The following is a 16,793-nucleotide window of genomic DNA, read 5'->3' on the forward strand; positions in this document are numbered from 1 at the left end:
TTTTTTCGGGACTTAAAAACTGTGACCCCGGACATGCCAATTTGCGCCATTCTGGAAAGGACCCCGAAAATAATTTTTAACCATTTTCAAAAGTTTTTTTTTTTTTTTTTTTTTTTTTCGGGACTTAAAAACTGTGACCCCGGACATGCCAATTTGCGCCATTCTGGAAAGGACCCGAAAATAAAAATAATTTTTAACCATTTTCAAAAAAAGTTTTTTTTTTTTTTTCGGGACTTAAAAACTGTGACCCGGACATGCCGAATTTGCGCCATTCTGGAAAGGACCCCGAAAATAATTTTTAACCATTTTCAAAAAAGTTTTTTTTTTTTTTTTTTTTTTCGGGACTTAAAAACTGTGACCCCGGACATGCCGAATTTGCGCCATTCTGGAAAGGACCCCGAAAATAATTTTTAACCATTTTCAAAAAAAGTTTTTTTTTTTTTTTTTTCGGGACTTAAAAACTGTGACCCGGACATGCCGAATTTGCGCCATTCTGGAAAGGACCCCGAAAATAATTTTTAACCATTTTCAAAAAGTTTTTTTTTTTTTTTTTTTTTTTTTTTTTCGGGACTTAAAAACTGTGACCCCGGACATGCCGAATTTGCGCCATTCTGGAAAGGACCCCGAAAATAATTTTTAACCATTTTCAAAAAAGTTTTTTTTTTTTTTTTTTTTTTTCGGGACTTAAAAACTGTGACCCCGGACATGCCGAATTTGCGCCATTCTGGAAAGGACCCCGAAAATAATTTTTAACCATTTTCAAAAAAGTTTTTTTTTGGGACTTAAAAACTGTGACCCCGGACATGCCGAATTTGCGCCATTCTGGAAAGGACCCCGAAAATAATTTTTAACCATTTTCAAAAAAGTTTTTTTTTTTTTTTTTCGGGACTTAAAAACTGTGACCCCGGACATGCCGAATTTGCGCCATTCTGGAAAGGACCCCGAAAATAATTTTTAACCATTTTCAAAAAAGATTTTTTTTTTTTTTTTTCGGGACTTAAAAACTGTGACCCCGGACATGCCGAATTTGCGCCATTCTGGAAAGGACCCCGAAAATAATTTTTAACCATTTTCAAAAAAAAGTTTTTTTTTTTTTTTTTTTTTTTTTCGGGACTTAAAAACTGTGACCCCGGACATGCCGAATTTGCGCCATTCTGGAAAGGACCCCGAAAATAATTTTTAACCATTTTCAAAAAAAAGTTTTTTTTTTTTTTTTTTTTTTTCGGGACTTAAAAACTGTGACCCGGACATGCCGAATTTGCGCCATTCTGGAAAGGACCCGAAAATAATTTTTAACCATTTTCAAAAAAAGTTTTTTTTTTTTTTTTTTCGGGACTTAAAAACTGTGACCCCGGACATGCCGAATTTGCGCCATTCTGGAAAAGGACCCGAAAATAATTTTTAACCATTTTAAAAAAAAATTTTTTTTTTTTTTTTTTTCGGGACTTAAAAACTGTGACCCCGGACATGCCGAATTTGCGCCATTCTGGAAAGGACCCCGAAAATAATTTTTAACCATTTTCAAAAAGTGTTTTTTTTTTTTTTTTCGGGACTTAAAAACTGTGACCCCGGACATGCCAATTTGCGCCATTCTGGAAAGGACCCCGAAAATAATTTTTAACCATTTTCAAAAAAGTTTTTTTTTTTTTTTTTTTTTTTCGGGACTTAAAAACTGTGACCCCGGACATGCCAATTTGCGCCATTCTGGAAAGGACCCCGAAAATAATTTTTAACCATTTTCACAAAAAAGTTTTTTTTTTTTTTTTTTTTTTTTTGGGCCTTAAAAACTGTGACCCCGGACATGCCAATTTGCGCATTCTGGAAAGGACCCGAAAAAAATAATTTTTAACCATTTTCAAAAAAGTTTTTTTTTTTTTTTTTTTTTCGGGACTTAAAAACTGTGACCCTGGGACATGCCAATTTGCGCCATTCTGGAAAGGACCCCGAAAATAATTTTTAACCATTTTCAAAAAAAGTTTTTTTTTTTTTTTTTTCGGGACTTAAAAACTGTGACCCCGGACATGCCGAATTTGCGCCATTCTGGAAAGGACCCCGAAAATAATTTTTAACCATTTTCAAAAAAAAGTTTTTTTTTTTTTTTTTTCGGGACTTAAAAACTGTGACCCCGGACATGCCGAATTTGCGCCATTCTGGAAAGGACCCCGAAAATAATTTTTAACCATTTTCAAAAAAGTTTTTTTTTTTTTTTTTTTTTTTTTCGGGACTTAAAAACTGTGACCCCGGACATGCCGAATTTGCGCCATTCTGGAAAGGACCCCGAAAATAATTTTTAACCATTTTCAAAAAAGTTTTTTTTTTTTTTTTTCGGGACTTAAAAACTGTGACCCGGACATGCCGAATTTGCGCCATTCTGGAAAGGACCCCGAAAATAATTTTTAACCATTTTCAAAAAATTTTTTTTTTTTTTTTTTTTTTTTCGGGACTTAAAAACTGTGACCCCGGACATGCCAATTTGCGCCATTCTGGAAAGGACCCCGAAAATAATTTTTAACCATTTCAAAAAAAAATTTTTTTTTTTTTTTTTTCGGGACTTAAAAACGGTGACCCGGACATGCCAATTTGCGCCATTCTGGAAAGGACCCGAAAATAATTTTTAACCATTTTCAAAAAAAGTTTTTTTTTTTTTTTTTTCGGGACTTAAAAACTGTGACCCCGGACATGCCGAATTTGCGCCATTCTGGAAAGGACCCCGAAAATAATTTTTAACCATTTTCAAAAAAAATTTTTTTTTTTTTTTTTTTTTCGGGACTTAAAAACTGTGACCCCGGACATGCCGAATTTGCGCCATTCTGGAAAGGACCCCGAAAATAATTTTTAACCATTTTCAAAAAAGTTTTTTTTTTTTTTTTTTCGGGACTTAAAAACTGTGACCCCGGACATGCCGAATTTGCGCCATTCTGGAAAGGACCCGAAAATAATTTTTAACCATTTTCAAAAAAGTTTTTTTTTTTTTTTCGGGACTTAAAAACTGTGACCCCGGACATGCCGAATTTGCGCCATTCTGGAAAGGACCCCGAAAATAATTTTTAACCATTTTCCCAAAAAAGTGTTTTTTTTTTTTTTTTTTTTCGGGACTTAAAAACTGTGACCCCGGACATGCCGAATTTGCGCCATTCTGGAAAGGACCCCGAAAATAATTTTTAACCATTTTCAAAAAAGTTTTTTTTTTTTTTTTTTTTCGGGACTTAAAAACTGTGACCCCGGACATGCCGAATTTGCGCCATTCTGGAAAGGACCCCGAAAATAATTTTTAACCATTTTCAAAAAAGTTTTTTTTTTTTTTTTTCGGGACTTAAAAACTGTGACCCCGGACATGCCAATTTGCGCCATTCTGGAAAGGACCCGAAAATAATTTTTAACCATTTTCAAAAAAGTTTTTTTTTTTTTTTTTTTCGGGACTTAAAAACTGTGACCCCGGACATGCCGAATTTGCGCCATTCTGGAAAGGACCCCGAAAATAATTTTTAACCATTTTCAAAAAATTTTTTTTTTTTTTTTTTTTTCGGGACTTAAAAACTGTGACCCCGGACATGCCGAATTTGCGCCATTCTGGAAAGGACCCCGAAAATAATTTTTAACCATTTTCAAAAAAGTTTTTTTTTTTTTTTTCGGGACTTAAAAACTGTGACCCCGGACATGCCAATTTGCGCCATTCTGGAAAGGACCCGAAAATAATTTTTAACCATTTTCACAAAAAAGTTTTTTTTTTTTTTTTTCGGGACTAAAAACTGTGACCCCGGACATGCCGAATTTGCGCCATTCTGGAAAGGACCCCGAAAATAATTTTTAACCATTTTCAAAAAAGTTTTTTTTTTTTTTTTCGGGACTTAAAAACTGTGACCCGGACATGCCGAATTTGCGCCATTCTGGAAAGGACCCGAAAATAATTTTTAACCATTTTTCAAAAGTTTTTTTTTTTTTTTTTTTTTTTTCGGGACTTAAAAACTGTGACCCCGGACATGCCGAATTTGCGCCATTCTGGAAAGGACCCCGAAAATAATTTTTAACCATTTTCACAAAAAAGTTTTTTTTTTTTTTCGGGACTTAAAAACTGTGACCCCGGACATGCCGAATTTGCGCCATTCTGGAAAGGACCCGAAAATAATTTTTAACCATTTTCAAAAAAGTTTTTTTTTTTTTTTTTTTCGGGACTTAAAAACGGTGACCCCGGACATGCCAATTTGCGCCATTCTGGAAAGGACCCCGAAAATAATTTTTAACCATTTTTCAAAAAAGTTTTTTTTTTTTTTTTCGGGACTTAAAAACTGTGACCCCGGACATGCCAATTTGCGCCATTCTGGAAAGGACCCGAAAATAATTTTTAACCATTTTCAAAAAAGTTTTTTTTTTTTTTCGGGACTTAAAAACTGTGACCCCGGACATGCCAATTTGCGCCATTCTGGAAAGGACCCCGAAAATAATTTTTAACCATTTTCAAAAAAGTGTTTTTTTTTTTTTTTCGGGACTTAAAAACTGTGACCCCGGACATGCCGAATTTGCGCCATTCTGGAAAGGACCCCGAAAATAATTTTTAACCATTTTCACAAAAAAGTTTTTTTTTTTTTTTTTTCGGGACTTAAAAACGGTGACCCGGACATGCCGAATTTGCGCCATTCTGGAAAGGACCCCGAAAATAATTTTTAACCATTTTCAAAAAAGTTTTTTTTTTTTTTTTTTTTTCGGGACTTAAAAACTGTGACCCCGGACATGCCGAATTTGCGCCATTCTGGAAAGGACCCCGAAAATAATTTTTAACCATTTTCACAAAAAAGTTTTTTTTTTTTTTTTTTCGGGACTTAAAAACTGTGACCCCGGACATGCCAATTTGCGCCATTCTGGAAAGGACCCCGAAAAAATAATTTTTAACCATTTTCAAAAAAGTTTTTTTTTTTTTTTTTTTCGGGACTTAAAAACGGTGACCCTGGACATGCCGAATTTGCGCCATTCTGGAAAGGACCCCGAAAATAATTTTTAACCATTTTCAAAAAAAAGTTTTTTTTTTTTTTTCGGGACTTAAAAACTGTGACCCCGGACATGCCAATTTGCGCCATTCTGGAAAGGACCCCGAAAATAATTTTTAACCATTTTCAAAAAAGTGATTTTTTTTTTTTTTTTTTTTTTTTTCGGGACTTAAAAACTGTGACCCCGGACATGCCGAATTTGCGCCATTCTGGAAAGGACCCCGAAAATAATTTTTAACCATTTTCAAAAAAGTTTTTTTTTTTTTTTCGGGACTTAAAAACTGTGACCCCGGACATGCCGAATTTGCGCCATTCTGGAAAGGACCCCGAAAATAATTTTTAACCATTTTCAAAAAAAGTTTTTTTTTTTTTTTTTTCGGGACTTAAAAACGGTGACCCCGGACATGCCGAATTTGCGCCATTCTGGAAAGGACCCCGAAAATAATTTTTAACCATTTTCAAAAAAGTTTTTTTTTTTTTTTTCGGGACTTAAAAACGGTGACCCCGGACATGCCGAATTTGCGCCATTCTGGAAAGGACCCGAAAATAATTTTTAACCATTTTCACAAAAAAGTTTTTTTTTTTTTTTTTTCGGGACTTAAAAACGGTGACCCCGGACATGCCGAATTTGCGCCATTCTGGAAAGGACCCGAAAATAATTTTTAACCATTTTCACAAAAAAAAGTTTTTTTTTTTTTTTTCGGGACTTAAAAACGGTGACCCCGGACATGCCGAATTTGCGCCATTCTGGAAAGGACCCCGAAAATAATTTTTAACCATTTTCACAAAAAAGTGAAAAAAGTTTTTTTTTTCGGGACTTAAAAACGGTGACCCCGGACATGCCGAATTTGCGCCATTCTGGAAAGGACCCCGAAAATAATTTTTAACCATTTTCAAAAAAGTGATTTTTTTTTCGGGACGCGTCTATCTTTTGCCTTGCTTTTTTCCTTTCCTATCTCTCTAAAGAAAGTCCTCGTCCTTCCCTTCACCATTTCCCACCACTGTGCTCGTGTGTCAAAAAAAAGTCCTGTAGCGTCTGCCACTGGCTGAACTGCTCTCTGTACTGGCTAACTACTCTATCATCTTCTAGCAGGAGCAGTTCAATTTCCAGGGCCCTCTTCCCACAGTCACACCCGAGGTTAGTGAAAGGGTGCACGTCAGCATTACGTGATCTGAGAAGAAAGCAGGGGTTATTCTAGCATCAGTTGGGGACAGTCCCGGGTAAACAGATAGTCAATGCGAGAGGCTCTGGTGCCGTCACCACTGGTCCAGGTGAAGCCCTCCTCTCTTGGATGCAGGGTTTTAAAACAGTCCGTCAGTTTAAAATCCCTGCACAACCCTTGCAATAAAACACTTGACCTGTCTACCTTAAAATCCTCTCCTGCCCCTCTCCTGTCTGCTCTACTTAAAACACAATTAAAATCCCCACCCACCACTAGAGGATCCCTCCCTAGCATGTGGGACTGCAGGTCCTCTAAAAGTGCGCACCGGTCATGTTTATCATTAAAACCATATACGTTTAGCACGTTAAAATCCCTCCCCATAAAAGTACAATTGGCTAAAAGAGCACGCCCACCTACCACCACCGTGCTCCCCTTCACCACCACCTGTGGGGTCTTGATTAAAATGGCAACACCGTCGTTCTTGTTAAAATTTGAGCCACTCCAAAGGGAGGGCCCGTGCTGCCACTTATCCTCCCATTTGCTGTAAGAGGATAAAAAGGGTAGACCACACTCCTGTAATAAAAACACATCTGAGTTAAACCTTTCTAAAAAGGATAAAACCGACTGTGCTCTCATTTCTGTTTTTACGCTCCTTACATTTATTGTGGTGATTTTAAAAGCCATAAAAGGGGTGAGTAAAAACAGTGCCGAAAGAAAGGCTTTGAACAGTTAAAAGGGGGGTTATTTCTCTGGTGATTTCTCTCTCTCCCTCCGGGGTAAAGGGTGGGGGAAGGGAGAGGAGGTTAAAACTGGGTTTAAAAAGGAGACTTGATTGGGGGAGTTGGAGGGGAAGGTTCTAATTTCTTCCTCCCCCTGGGAGCTCTCCCATTCCACCTTCCCTTTTTTCTCCTCGCCCTGTTCGGGGTCGGAGAGCTCCTCCGCATTTCTTTTACGTGGGGGGAGGTGTTCCTCCAGAATCTCCCCCCCTTCTCCCATGTCTCCCGACTCTGTCTCCCTGGTGCTTTCCGACACCGTCCCTATAATGTCTGACCCACTTGGGGAGCTTTCGCTAAAGATCTCTCCAGAGCCGTCTTTCTCGGCCCTTTCTCCTTCAGGGGTCACATTAGTCTGGGGCAGGGGGGTTGGGGTGGGGAGGGTTTTGTCCTCTCCTCCCACTACTTCCACCACTGCTCCTTCAGCGCCCTCCACTACAGCCACCGGCTCCGCCACTACCTCCTCCACCACCACTACCACCTCCTCCACTACCACCTCGGCAACTGCCGCTTCGGCCCTCCGGCGCTCCGAAGCCCGGTCCGCGGCCGCCCACTCCCTCCTTCCGAACTTGGCCCTATTGGCCCAGGAGGAGGGGCAGTCGCGGATGAGGTGGGACCGCTCGCCACAGAGGTTGCACGACCTTCCGTTCGTGCATTCCTCGTAGCGGTGGCCCACCTCCCGGCACTTCATGCAGACCACCTTTTGACAGGCGTCTGCCAGGTGGCCATGTTCACCACACTTACGGCACAGCTTGGGCTGGTCCTGGTAGTGAACATGGCCCCTGTTCTCTCCGAGGACTATGGTGGATGGGATGGCTTTCAACCCACCATAGCCCCCAGGGTCCTCCCTTTGCTGGACAGTGACCCTCCAGGCCCCCGTCTAGATCTTTTACCTGGATCAAGGGCCCCTTTACGTTGCAGTACCTGTCCAGCCATACTGCAACGTCCTCCGGCTGTACGGTTTCGTTGTACATACGGACAATAACGGTTTTAATGCTATTGTCCGTCAGCTTGGTCACCTCGAACATTGCTGTGAGGGACCCCTGGGTGTTCAGGGAGTTCTGGAGTTTCCCCTGTGCTGGTGCACCTGTAGCCCTCCACCAAAACCACCACCTAACCCAGGACAAAAAAAAACAATGGTGAAACAATACAACAAAATGACAATAATTTTCAACAGAAATAAAACACAATTTTCCCGGGCGCCCTCCGGCCTACGATCACTTCTCCGATCAAGTGCAGCACTGTCAAAGTAACTACACTTGATCTGAGCCAAAAGGCCGAGAAGCGATAACCCACAAATGGAACCCTGCAACCGCCGGGCCCCCGGGGGTCTCGACAGACCTCAGCGGGTAGGCAAAAGCCGGCGGCTCCTCCCTCCCTCAGTCACTCACTCACTGGCATGTGTTTTTTGGAAAAAGTCACTAATGTATCTTTAAGTCACTATCCTGGCCCACCTCTGTCTGTCTGTCTGTCAATTTCTCTTGAAACAAGATAGCGGGCTCTGCAAGAAGCAAAACTCCTCCAAAAATACCTTGAACTCGGAAGTATTCCTCTCCACGGAAGTCTTTAGTAAAAGGCGAAAGGCTTGTGCGTAATGAAGAGAAACCAGAGTCGTATGGAAGTCAGAGGTCGGGGCCCGAGACACACTCTGTGCACTCTAGGCCGGGTTCCCGCGGGTGCTCCCGGAACCCACTCATCCAACTTTGAGGGCTGTGGATTAAAAGAAGAAGGTCACAGACACAGAGGTACAGCGAGACAGAGGTACAGAGAGAGAGAGACACACACACACACACAATCCTGGCCCAATTTTTTTAACAAAAATGGCGGGAAACGGGGGACCCCATTGAAGAGCGCTTCGCCTTTCTTTCAGTTTGAATATGTTTCTTCCCTTCTCTTCTTCTTCTGCTAGCTAGCTATTTACATAGCTTTGTGAATGATTATTTTTCCTTGACAACGGGAGAAAAGTGTTGCACCGTTCCCGGAGGTACTGCAATACCGGGTCGATGCGTGGAGCGGACGGAGCAAGCCCCATTTCCGACTCCCTGTTCGAAAAATCCATTTAATATGTAGTCCCCCGATGGGGGACGTATCAGATATTAAACTGATAAGAACAGATTTTTTTTTGAAAAAATAATTTATTTCGTTCCATACCATTCATTCTTTACAAAAACATAATTTGTCATTCTAACTCAAACAATTGTATATATTTTCTTTAACAAACACAAACCCCAAACAAAAACCTCAGGGGAGCATCTTCCCTCCCCTTCATCCTACAAACTACCTTTCCCTATCTCCCCATCATACTCTATCCTAATCATACTAATCTAAATCACACCCAGCCCTAAACCCCCCTTCCACCTCTCCCGGGCAGCATGCTGCCCCCACTTCCTCTCCTCCCTCTTCATCCTCCCTCTCAAATCTCCTTCCACCCTCCTCAATATTCCTTCCACCCCCCAATCTCTCCCTGTTTTGACAAAGTTCTGCCTGGCTTCCCACAGCCCCTGTTTAAAGAGACTTATGAGAAGCCAGAGCAGAAACCTATCCCTATCCGTACCTCTCGCTTTCCCTACACCTCTCTCTAACCTTGCCCACGTTAACACAAAATCACCTCTTACCAATCCCAACAACACCCGTGCCCTAGCCCATACTACTCCGGCAAAGGCACAGTCCCAAAAAGCATGACGCACAGTCTCCTCCCTGCCACAAGTGGATCTTGGACAGGTGGGGGATCGCGCCAAGCTATGCCGGTACATGATGGCTCGTACCGGCAAGCACTTGTGGAGGCTCAACCAATTCAGGTCCTTGAGCCTGTTGTCCAGGCCACGCGCCTGCACTCCCTCCCAGACCACTTCCGAGATGCCCGCTACAGGCGCAGGACTCCCTGCCTGCCTGACCTCCTCGTACAGGTGTCTGTGGTCTAAACCTACTCGGGCAACTTCAACCTCGGGGTGCGCACGCAGCCACTTGGCCGCATGACCAAAGTGCCACGGCAGCTGTTCCGCCCGAGGACCCGTGTTAGACCACACCATTACGCTTCTCGCCTGATACGAGAAGAACACCCGCAGGAGGTATCCGGACGGGTGTATCACTGGATGAGCAAGCTCCGTCAACAAGAACGAAACAAAAATTGCATCCAGTTTGAGGGGGAAATGTGGTATCCCCCTACCTCCCTCCCCGATGGGACAGAGCATGCGAGCCCTGGCGACCCACTCGTACCTGCCACCCCACATGAACTGAAACACGAGCCTCACTAGAGGCCTCCTCAGACAAGCAGATGTACGCCAAGTACAAAAGAGATGGCAATACATCCACCTTTAGGACCAGGACCTTGCCCATAAAAGACAAAGACCTAGCCTTCCACATTGCCAGCTTCCTCTGTACCACTGCGATACCCATGTTCCAGTTCAGCGTCGCTGAGCCAGAGGTCTCAAAATGGACCCCGAGAATCCTCAGGGCCCCCTCACAGAGAGATAACCCCCCGGGCACATCCGTCCTGCCGCGCCATCTTCCGAAAAATTTAACGGAAGACTTTGCATGGTTCAGAACCGCTCCCGACGCTCGGGTGAAGTCCCCAATAATGGCAAGGGACCTTGTCAGGCACGAGTCCTTGCAAAGCAGCAAGGAAGTGTCATCGGCGTACTGCGTCAACTTGACGCGCAAACCACCGCTTCCAGGGATCAACAAGCCCTCCACCCCTGTGTCTGCCCTAATGGCAGCCCCCAGAGGCTCCATGTACAGAACGAAGAGGAGAGCCGAGAGCGGGCAACCCTGCCTGACCCCTGACGAGAGGTCAAAAACGTCACCCATGTGACCGTTTACACTAACCCGGCACCCCGCTCCGACATATAAAGTACGGATCCATCCTATAAACTTTTCCCCAAATCCTAACCTACCTAACACCCTGTAAAGAAAGGATCTATTCACGCGATCAAAGGCTTTCGCCTGATCTAGCGCTGCTACCATTAAAGGCAGCCCTCTATCTTCTACCCAAGCGATGGAGTCCCTGACCAACTGCAGGTTCCACCTGATAGAGCGACCCTCTACCCCGCACGTCTGATCCTCATGGACGACGTAGGGAAGGGCTGTGCGCAACCGATCCGCTAGGACCTTTGCAAGTAACTTGTAGTCTACACACAGCATGGTCAGTGGCCGCCAGTTTCCAAGGTCTGTGGCGTCCCCCTTCTTGTAAAGAAGTGACAGAACACCGACGGCCATTGATCCCCCCGGGACCCCCGTCTCAAGGATGGCCTTCAAGACTTCGAGGACCACCACGAGTGTGCCCCAAAACTTGAGGTAAAACTCGGCCGGCAGACCATCCATCCCAGGTACCTTCCCTTTTCCCATCCTCCTGAGGGCGCTCTCAACCTCTTCAAGGGTGATCTGAGCCTCCATCGCTTCTCTAATGTCCTCCGGCAATCGCCGGGACAAGTGTTCTAAAAACACACTTCCCTGCTCTACGTCTACATCCCTCTCCTTAAAGAAACCTCGGAAATGGTTAGTGGTTACTCTGACCATCTCCTCCGGCTCTCTAGCTACACTACCATCTTCTCCTCTAACTCCATTCATTACCTTTCTACTCTGCCTGGCCCTAACCGACTTAAAGAACATAGCAGAACAAGTCTCATTATGTTCTAGAAAGCCATTATGCGCCCGCTCCAGGAAAGCTCGAGCATTCCGCTCCTGCAGCTCCCTGAGCTGCGCCTTCAGGGCTGAGAATCTCTCCCAGTCAATAGACCCACCGAGGTTGCCTGCCTCGTACTCGAGTTCTATTAACCTTTGGATACGATCCACCTCCCTCCTTTCCTCCCTTTTCTTCCTCTTACAATATCCTATTATAAAAGCCCTAATCCTTACCTTAACTAACTCCCACCACTCTAACACCCCCTCGCACATGGACCGGAGGCCATCAAGCTTCCGAAAGAAACCAAAAAAGGCGTCAACGAAAGCCCGCTCCTCCAGCACATCCCGATCTAACTTCCAGTACCCCCTACCGAAGAGGCAGACTGGCGACCCCACCTGCAGGAACACCCCGTCGTGGTCCGAAAAGAACACAGGCAACAGGCGTCCAGACAACTGACCCAAAGACCTGGATACAAAAATGTAGTCGAGCCTCCGCGCAACCCCCCTGGAGTTGCGCCATGTAGGACCGGCCAATGTCGGAGTAGTGTGCAGGCCACCATCAACCAGACCATGGCAAGCCATTAGCCCGGTGATAGCGCCTGCACTACTATCCCCTCCTATCCCTAAATCTATGTTAAAATCACCTCCTACAACCAAGTGCCTATTTGTGACACACAGGGGCGTCAGACAGTCCACCATCTCCCTCCTGTCTGCCGCCACCTGTGGCCCATACACCACCACTAACCTATACCTACTATCCCTAAATGTGACATCCACCCCTAAAACCCTCCCCTGCATTACAACAAAAGTGCCCTCTACCTTCACTTCCCTATTCCCAAACAATATCCCTACCCCAGTTGAGTGCACCCCTCCTATGCCCCACAACGAATCTCCCTTTACCCACTCCCTCCTAAACCTCTCAACATCCCCTCCATCCCTCAGGTGAACCTCCTGCAAGAAACAAAAATCAAAACCTACACCCTCTAAAAAACTAAACACCGCCCTCCTTTTAACATAGTCCCTTAAACCCCTTACATTTATACTAAACAAATTTAACATAATGTTCTATTATAAACCATAGCACAAAAATTATCACTTTTTCAAAAATAAACCAAAAACAACCACAACCAAACAGGAGGCTCACCTGATGCTCCCCTGTTCCATCGCGCCCGACAGGGACGTCCCCTCCTCCCCTGACGTCCCCCCTTCCACCTCCATCCCTCCAACCCAGGATCCAGGTAGGGTGTTAGGGTATGGAGTACCCTGCATCCCGGGCTCCCCACCAGCTTCCTCCCTGAAATCTTCAAAACTGAGGTTAGGGGACCCCATCTCCTCAAATAAAATCTGGGAGTCCTCAGCCAAACAGTCCCCATCCGCTCCCAGGGATTCACTCTGCCCCGAGAGCTGAGGGCCCGCCACAAACAAAGAGGACAAGTCCATCCTCCTCATCCCCATCACTCGCTTACCCCCCCCCTCCCCCTCTACCCCCTCCCTCTCACTGCATGGCTCGTCTGACCCCCTCTTCGCCCTCTTCTTTTCTTTTTTCTTCCTTAGAAGAGGTGGAAAAGGTGTAAGGGGCGTACGAGGCAAAGGGGAGACCGCACCCCCAGCTCCTCTGCCAAATCCCTCATCTCCTCCTCTAGGAAATTAGGTATGCAGTCCCCCCACTCCCCCCCCACAGGTCCTGCCACAGGCACCCCCTCCCCCCCCACAGGTCCTGCTACAGGCACCCCCCACAGGTCCTGCCACAGGCACCCCCCACAGGTCCTGCCACAGGCACCCCCTCCCCCCCCACCGACCCTGCCACAGGCACCCCCACAGGTCCTACCACAGGCACCCCTTCCCCCACCACTCCCTCCCCCGTTGATCTTTCACACACTTCCTTCTTCTTTCTTTCTCCTCCCGCTGTCGCACCTTTCTCTTCTTCTTTCTTTTTGCCTTCTGGGCCAGCCGTCTGCGCCTGAGAAGGCCGTCCTTCCCCTCCTCTTCTTCCCCCATCCCCCTCTGCTGTCCTCCCCCCAGCTGCAGACGCGCATGACCTCTGCCTGGCTGGGCACTCCCGCCACAGGTGTGCAGATGAGCCACACCCGTGGCACGCCTTAGGCACTTTGCAGTCCCTCGCCTCGTGCTCCCCAGATCCACAATACCTGCACTTTCTTGTTTCACACGAGGCGAGGATATGGCCGTAGGCCATACAACGCCTGCAAAACGGAGGCTGACGGGCATAATATAAAGTCCCCCTGTCAGCCCCCAGGGAGAACATCGCCGGGGGATGGAGGAAACCATTCCCCCTTATCCCACTCCCTCTTTAACCTCACAACATCCCCTCCATCCATCAGGTGAACCTCCTGTAAAAAACAAACATCAAAACCCACTCCTTCCAAAAAACTAAAAACCACCCTCCTTTTCACGAAATCCCTTAAACCCCTTACATTTAAACTAAACAAAATTAACATAAGATTCTATTATAAACAAAACACAAAATAATCTCACTTTTTCAAAAATAAAAACAGGAGGCTCACCTGATGCTCCCCTGGTCCATCACATCCGGCAGGGACGTCTTCCCCTCATCTGACGTCCCCCTGTCCTCCTCCATTACGCCAACCCAGGATGCAGGTATGGTGTTAGGCCGAGTTCCCTGCATCCTGGGTTCGCCACCAACACCCTCCATTTCTTCCTCCCTGAAAGCTGCTGGGCCGAGACTAGGGGACCCCACCTCCTCAAAGAGGAGTTGAGAACCCCCAGTCAAAACGTCCCAGACAACCTCCAGGGATTCACCTTCCACCACTTGCTGCGGGGCTGCGGAAAAAAGAGAAGACAAATGTATCTTTCCCTCCCCCATCCCTCGCTTAATGAAGATATTGCAGCACAAGGTTTATATTTCAGAAAAGGGACAGAAAAGTCCCTAACGCGTTGTTTAAAAAAGTGCAGATGCTCTGATAGCGAACCAGTTGGTCGAAGACTAATATTTTTCCTTACGGTTTAGGTCAGGGACAAGGTCAAATTAGGATCTGGGCCTGAGACAGGCCTACAGTGCATACTGTGCCACCAACCATTAAAAATGTCTGTCTCCATTTGAATGTTGTTGCTTTTTTAATATCTCAAAAGGTAGTAATGTGTTTATTTTGTTCTCATCAATCCTACTTACCACCATGTTCTTCCTTTCCAGTGAAAATAAACACCTTTTCAGAATCATTGTACTGATCAGCTCGGACCTCGCTCTCCTGTTGTGTAAGCAGTTCACCTCAGTACTCCACAACAAAGTCTCCTTTGGATATGAATTCAGTGGCAAAAACTCCTCGTCCATGTCAGACAAAAAATACAAACATTAGGAGATATTGCATTGTGCGTGTCAATTATTACAGAGAATAATCCACTCTGGTCACATGATCACCCCATTCAACTTGCCAAGCTTCTCCAAAAACAACTGCTCCTATAAAATGAGCTCACACTGTCTAAAAGTGATCCCACACATATCACCGCCAATCAAAATGAGGTTCAGGTGTGCAGCAGGGGGTTTGGGGAGGGGGATGCACTGATCTGTCTGTTTCAAGAGGCTAGATTCAGTTGTCACTCTTACTTTGTCTTCTAAACCAATGATTAGTTTTCAAGGTGGGCCTTTTCAGGTGGAAGGAGATTTCAGATGGAGCATCATGTGACTGTAGTGAACCTTTAAGAATACTATGACCATAATACAAAGACATGGCAAACTATTCCTTTAAACCTTTTTCTTGGGTGACTGTGCCCATATATCCCAATTCACTGTTTCCCACTAACCTCTAAAATATACATCTGATTCATAGCTGTCATATTTAGGACTGCCAGAAATATATTCAATATTCACCTTACCTTGAAAGAATTTGATAAAACACTGGTGAAGTACTGGCTTATCAATGTTTGATCTTATGTGATGCTCTGCATCCTCCATGGCCCGGAGCAGTCTGGAAGATCTCTCCATCAGGCCAACTCAAATCTATCCTCGTGGGGTGCACAACAACTGGTTGCAAGCTAGCCAACTTTAGCTAGCTAAACTAACAATGCACAATCTAATGTTATCAAACTGTTACCTTAGACCTACTCAAGTTTATCTATGGGGATCACGTGTCCCATTTAGCTGTCAATGCATGTTACTTATAACCACACTGATAGAATTGACTGAAATAGCTATCCATTAATATCAACACTTAGCTAACCAAGCTACACGCCCAAATGTCAACAAAACTGGCTCACTAGTGCATTAGCTAGATAGCTTGTTTGTTGCTGATGCTAGCTCACTAACTTCTAACTAGGCTAACATAGTTCATAAACCAATACAAGGATTTATAGCGGTGGAATTGTACTATAGCATGAAAATAATATATTATATTACTCACCTTTTTTTTAGGAACAGCGGTGACCTGCATTTGGCACGCGCTTCTCCAGATGAAAGTGATTTTCCCTCTCTGGCTCTGCGCGGCAAAGTGGGGGAGGGGCAATTACAACGTGGGTACAGAGATAGTCATATAGGGGACGTGTCACCACAGTGGTGTGTGCATCTGTCAAGGCTCTGGAATCCTATAAAATCGCCATGACTGATGTTGATATTTCAGTTGTGTAGTAAATATTATATAGACCTAAGAAGTAGGCTAATACATTGCAAAATGAATGCATTTCGCCTATAGGTCATAGGAAACCTCAAGACACCAAAATTGACATTTTAAGGATTCAGAAATTGTATTGATTGATCCAGAAACAAAAGTATGGATTGACTAAAGAGATACCCACACTGAAGCCTTGCACAAACAATGGCAACATCAGACCGTAGTCTGGTTTTTTTATGGCTTCTTCCTTGCTGAGCGGCCTTTAAGACTATGTCAATATAGGACTCGTTTTACTGTGGACATAGATACTTTTGTACCTGTTTCCTCCAGCATCTTCACAAGGTCCTTTGCTGTTGTTCTGGGATTAATTTGCACTTCTTGCACGTTCATCTCTAGGAGACAGAACGCATCTCCTTCCTGAGCGGTATGACAGCTGCGTGGTCCCATGGTGTTTATACTTGCATTCTATTGTTTGTACAGATGAACGTGATACCTCCACAGGTGCACCTCCAATTGACTCAAATGTTGTCAATTAGCCTATCAGAAGCTTCTAAAGCCATGACATAATTTTCTGGAACTTTCCAACCTGTTTAAAGACACAGTCAACTTAGTGAATGTAAACTTCTGATCCACTGGAATTGTGATACAGTGAATTATAAGTGAAATAATCTTTCT

At 44.6% G+C, this 16,793-nt stretch overlaps 1 protein-coding gene, 1 non-coding gene and 1 pseudogene across 4 annotated transcripts; all 3 read right to left on the reverse strand.

The window, feature by feature from the left end:
* Nucleotides 1-6,194: 6,194 nt before the first annotated feature.
* LOC118363524 (uncharacterized) lies at nt 6,195-16,535 on the reverse strand. Of its 3 annotated transcripts, XM_052485954.1 has the most exons (6): nt 16,436-16,535; nt 15,912-15,986; nt 14,687-14,833; nt 14,061-14,337; nt 8,450-8,628; nt 6,195-8,031 (listed from the first exon to the last, which is right to left on the reverse strand). In XM_052485954.1, the coding sequence occupies exon 6, from the start codon at nt 7,607-7,609 to the stop codon at nt 6,887-6,889; it is 723 nt and encodes a 240-aa protein (XP_052341914.1). In that variant the 5' UTR covers nt 7,610-8,031; nt 8,450-8,628; nt 14,061-14,337; nt 14,687-14,833; nt 15,912-15,986; nt 16,436-16,535; the 3' UTR covers nt 6,195-6,886. The 3 variants fall into 3 exon arrangements, 2 of the variants coding, with proteins under 2 accessions (XP_052341914.1, XP_052341925.1); XR_004821417.2 differs by lacking the exons at nt 6,195-8,031; nt 8,450-8,628 and adding an exon at nt 13,416-13,886 and having other exon boundaries at nt 14,687-15,986; XM_052485965.1 differs by lacking the exons at nt 14,061-14,337; nt 14,687-14,833; nt 15,912-15,986; nt 16,436-16,535 and adding an exon at nt 12,683-13,200.
* Nucleotides 8,416-8,532, reverse strand: LOC127915979 (U5 spliceosomal RNA). The gene has a single exon (XR_008093190.1). It is a non-coding gene; the product is annotated as a U5 spliceosomal RNA (small nuclear RNA).
* Nucleotides 8,881-9,053, reverse strand: LOC118369463 (uncharacterized; annotated as a pseudogene).
* Nucleotides 16,536-16,793: the final 258 nt, after the last annotated feature.

Source organism: Oncorhynchus keta, chromosome 3 (genome assembly GCF_023373465.1).
Source record: "Oncorhynchus keta strain PuntledgeMale-10-30-2019 chromosome 3, Oket_V2, whole genome shotgun sequence".
In the NCBI taxonomy this organism is placed as follows: Eukaryota; Metazoa; Chordata; class Actinopteri; order Salmoniformes; family Salmonidae; genus Oncorhynchus; species Oncorhynchus keta.